General features: G+C 35.4%; 1 protein-coding gene across 1 annotated transcript; it reads left to right on the top strand.

Annotated features, from left to right (window-relative positions):
- The first annotated feature begins 597 nt into the window (after positions 1-597).
- On the top strand, positions 598-2,949 carry LOC137737320 (uncharacterized). The gene has a single exon (XM_068476763.1). The coding sequence runs from the start codon at positions 598-600 to the stop codon at positions 2,947-2,949; it is 2,352 nt and encodes a 783-aa protein (XP_068332864.1).
- The last annotated feature ends 1,907 nt before the right edge of the window (positions 2,950-4,856 follow it).

Below are 4,856 nucleotides of genomic sequence, written 5' to 3'. Positions count from 1 at the left end.
AAAACAGGGGAGAAGAAGAAAATAGGGGAGAAGAAAGAAAACAGGACATTAAAAAAATTAGTCCAAAACGCAGTGTTTTGGCCCTTTTTTTTTTTTTTTTTTTTTTTTTTTTTTTTTTTGTTAAACCAATGAAATCAACGTTTGAAATTGGTCCACCAAGGCACCAATTACATATTCTTTTTGAAGGGCCATCTTTCCTGTTGTCCCTTTCACTTCCCTTTCCCCGTTCCTTCCACTGCTTTTCCCCCAAATCCCCCCATCTTTCTTATATTCACCCAAAACCCTAAATTTCTAATCCCACCCAATCCAATATTATAATTACATTACTCTAATATTATACCTCCACTTGTTTCAATTCTCCAAGCCACCACTATTTGGTTCCAAATTCAAGTAAGTTTTTTGGTATTTTAATCTAATCTCAATTAAATTATATTAGATATTGGTGGAGATTTTTAGTCTATTATTGATATGATTGTTGATGTGTTTTATGTTTGTATACTCATTTTATAATTGAAATTTAGATGGAATTTTTGTTTATTGGTTGATTGGTATATGTTTTGTGTTTTTGGTTAAATGTGTAGTTTAGAAATAAGAAATATGGAAAGATTTTTCAAGCCAAAGCCAATAGCACCATCTACTTGTTCGGGTAGTTCGAGCTCAAGACAAAATGAGTGTGACATCGATTTTAATAATCTTGAGAGAGACCCGGGAAAAAGAATTCGAATGAATGACTATCCTTCTAATATTCAAGATGAGGTCCGCAGAGCATATTTGCAAATGGGACCTTGTAGGCCTATAAAGTATGAGTTCCCATACACTTTGCATGCAAAGAAAAAACGACGATTTGTTGTTTCGTGGTTTGAAGAATATGATTGGTTGGAGTATAGTATATCTAAAGATGCGGCATTTTGTCTTCATTGCTATCTCTTTAAAATCAACTTTTCACAATTAGGAAGCGATGCCTTCACTGGGGTAGGCTTTAAGAAATGGAAGAATGCAAGAGAATGTTTTGACAAACATGTTGGTCCTATTGGTAGTTTCCACAATAAAGCTAGAGAAGCTGCTAGTTATCTAATGAACCAAAAGACACATATTGAAGCAGTTGTGATCAAACAATCAGAAGAAGAGTGTATGAAATATCGTCTTTGCTTGAATGCATCAATAGATTGCACTAAGTTCTTGTTGCGACAAGGCCTTCCTTTTCGTGGCCGTGATGAAAGTGTCACTTCGAATAATAGGGGGAATTATTTAGAGCTCTTGCAATTCCTTGCAAATCATGATGAGAAAATAAAGGAAGTTGTGTTGGAAAATGCTCCGGGAAATCTCAAGCTAATAGCTCCTTCAATTCAAAAAGATATTGTCAATTCATGTGCCTTCGAAACTATTAAGGCTATTATGAAAGAAGTGAAAGAGAGTAAATTCTTTTCTATAATGGTAGATGAATCACGTGATATTTCAACAAAGGAGCAAATGGCGGTGATTTTGCGTTATGTGGACAACAAAGGTCAAGTAATAGAAAGGTTCGTGGGAGTCCAACATGTTACCGAAACAACTTCAAGTAAACTAAAGGAGTCCATTGATGAGTTCTTGAAACTACATGACTTGAGCTACTCCAACCTACGAGGTCAAGGTTATGATGGTGCGAGTAATATGAGAGGTGAGTTCAATGGCCTTAAAAAAAAAATTTTGGATGAAGAAAGTTGTGCATTTTATGTTCATTGTTTTGCTCATCAACTACAATTAGCTCTTGTTGCCGTAGCAAAGAAAAACTCCGATGTTGCCGCTTTTTTCACATTGACTAATAGTTTGGTAAATGTTGTTGGATGCTCATGTAAGCGTCGTGATGCACTTAGAGAGAAACAACAAGAAAATCTCTTGAAAGCTATTGAAAATGATTGTCTTGAAACGGGGCAAGGGTTAAATCAAGAAACTAGTCTCAAACGTGCTGGGGATACACGGTGGAATTCACATTATGGTGCTTTGATTAGTTTGATTACAATGTTCTCATCTGTGGTGGATGTGCTTGACATGATTGTTGAAGATTGCTACAATGATAGTGTTGGTGAAGCAAAAAGGTTATTAAAAGATTTACAATCTTTTGAGTTTGTGTTCCTCCTCTTTTTGATGAAATCCATATTAGGAGTTACAAACGATTTGTCACAAGCATTGCAAAAAAAAGATCAAGAGATTGTGAATGCAATGGCTTTAGTCAAGACATGTAAAGAACAACTACGTTGCATGAGGAATGATGAAAATTTTGATCTTTTGGTTGATAAAGTATCATCTTTTTGTGTTGAACATGAAATTGAGGTGCCTAATATGGATGATTTATATGTCATTCAAGGGAAGTCATTGCGTAAGGCTCCAAGAAAGACCAATCATCATCATTACAAAGTGGAGCTCTTTTTCGAGGTCATTGATTTCCAACTTACAGAATTAGATGATCGCTTCGCTGAAGGTAATACCGAATTGCTTATTTGCTTGGTATGCTTGAGTCCGAATGATTCATTTATAGCTTTTGATAAAGAGAAGCTTGTTCGCCTTGCTCATATGTATCCTAAAGATTTCACGGATCGAGATAGATCGGCACTTCAAGATCAACTTGATATTTACATTCATTTTGTGCGTTCTGATAATGATTTTTCTCAATTGCGGGGAATTAATGAGCTTGCTAAGAAAATGGTGGAGAAAGGGTTGCATCGAACATTTGCATATGTATATTTGCTTGTTCAGTTGGCTTTGGTTTTACCGGTTGCAACTGCTTCAGTGGAGAGGGCATTTTCCGCTATGAATATCATTAAGGGTCCACTTCGCAACAAAATGGGAGATCAATGGTTGAGTGACAGCTTAGTTGTTTACATTGAGAAAGATGTTTTTTCATGTATTGGTAATGAAGCTATCATGGAACATTTTCAGACCATGAAACCTCGTCGTGGACGCTTGAATTAGGATTTTATAGCTTGTAATATTGTTATGCAAATGATTTTTGAATAAAATGTATTATATTTAACTTTTCAATGTTATTTTTGTCTATAAATTTTTTAACCTTTACTATTGGGACCCCCCGAGTTTAAAATCCTGGATCCGCCACTGTTCACCACCATCATTCTCTCCAGACTCTAGTCTCTCTCCCAATCTCACTCTTGCGGTATCTCCGCCTCTCGAGTCTCGACTGAGACTCTCATCCCTCATTCTCCACCTCAGACAGACAAGCAGCCGCCCTCCAATCAACCCCGATTCATTCTTCGTCTCCTACAGCCGCTGCTCACCTCGCCATACTCCGTCTACTTCAGTCGAACTCGCTGCCACTTTAATCGTAATGGTAAGTCAATCTCTTCAATTTTTATGTTCTTTTAAAATTCAAATTTTGATTTTTAAGTTGAAAGTCTGTTTGGCAGATTCAATTTTCTGCGTTTTTGTTCCTATCACTTGTAATCTCTATGTTGGGTTTTAGGTTTTAGGGTTGTAGGATTATTATGATAATTGTATTATATAAAACACAACATTAATCCACTCAATATATGGTGTGTTATTGATATGTGTTATTTGTCCCACATTAACCGTTTCATTTATCCTCCCCTCCTAGCCACTATATAAAGAGGGCTTTGGGGGAAAGGAGAAGACACAATAAGAGAGACAATTCTCTTAGCTCTAGAGAGGAGAGGAAAATCTGTCCACTCTTTTAGTAATCATTTTCTCTCTTCAACATTTCATGATTGAGCAATATTTTTCGGAATATTTGTCCCTTTCGATGTACCAACATTTGAAAAGTTAAAATGCTTTGTAATTTTAAGACAAGTGTTAATTTATGGAATTATTGTTCCATCTAGTTCCTCAACTTACATTGATTGTATTTTTCTAAACACATTTTGGAATACTATAAGTGAGTTGATTCAGTAGATCAAAATGGTTAGAGATGGGTCAAATAATAACCCATCTCTGACCATTTTGATCAACTAACTTATAGCATTCCATAATGTTTTTAAAGAAAAATGCAATCAAAATATGGTACAGATGGGTTATTATTTGACTCACTCACTAAGTGATAAACCATACTTTGATGTTCAAATCCAGCTCGAATTAATGAGCTAATTCACTACAATTGCAATTTCATTTTAGATGAGAGCACTAGTGAATGCTCCCTATATTATTCTGAAAATCTTATTATTTTTCTTACTACTCAAGGGCAGATATTCTTTATTGTACATTGACGTAGAACCTTGGTTTAACAACTTTATATTTACATCAAAGAATATAGTCGATCACTCTTCTTGGAAAACCAAGAAATTGTGAGTAGGATTCCAATCACTTGGAAAGGATTTTTAATTTTTTTTGGGTAATGTCACACACCATTTTAAGGTGGTGTATGCGCAATATAACTCTTCAAACCTAGTGGGATATGTTTCTTGAAAGTTTGCTGCCTACAATTCGTCCATAAAACCCTAAAGAAATTGAATGAGCGGAGATAGACTTTGCATTTTCAATTAGCTTACACCACTTCTAACATATAGTGAGACGATTGTTTAGGATGTAGACTTACAGGTTGATTAATTTCTTGTGACATTTAAATTGCAATAAAATCGACTATAAACTTGTTTTTCACATTGGAGAGATCTTCCAATGTTCAAGCGAAGGTGGGAAAAGTGAAACATTCTTACTAAATGTCTCTAAAAGATTGTAAGTTTAGCGGGAGTACAACTAAAATAAGTGTACCACTAGACTTTAGAGTTTCTCCAAGCATAAGGTTATTGGGCCTAGTGGGAGTACTACAAATGGAAATGTACCACTTGTCTGAAAGCAGTCTCAAAGCTGGAATACTAGCTTACGTACAAAAGGTTGTAAGAGCGTGTTTACGT

The sequence above is a fragment of the Pyrus communis genome, chromosome 6, assembly GCF_963583255.1.
Source record: "Pyrus communis chromosome 6, drPyrComm1.1, whole genome shotgun sequence".
NCBI lineage: Eukaryota > Viridiplantae > Streptophyta > Magnoliopsida > Rosales > Rosaceae > Pyrus > Pyrus communis.
This window is presented reverse-complemented; position numbering and strand designations above follow the sequence as displayed.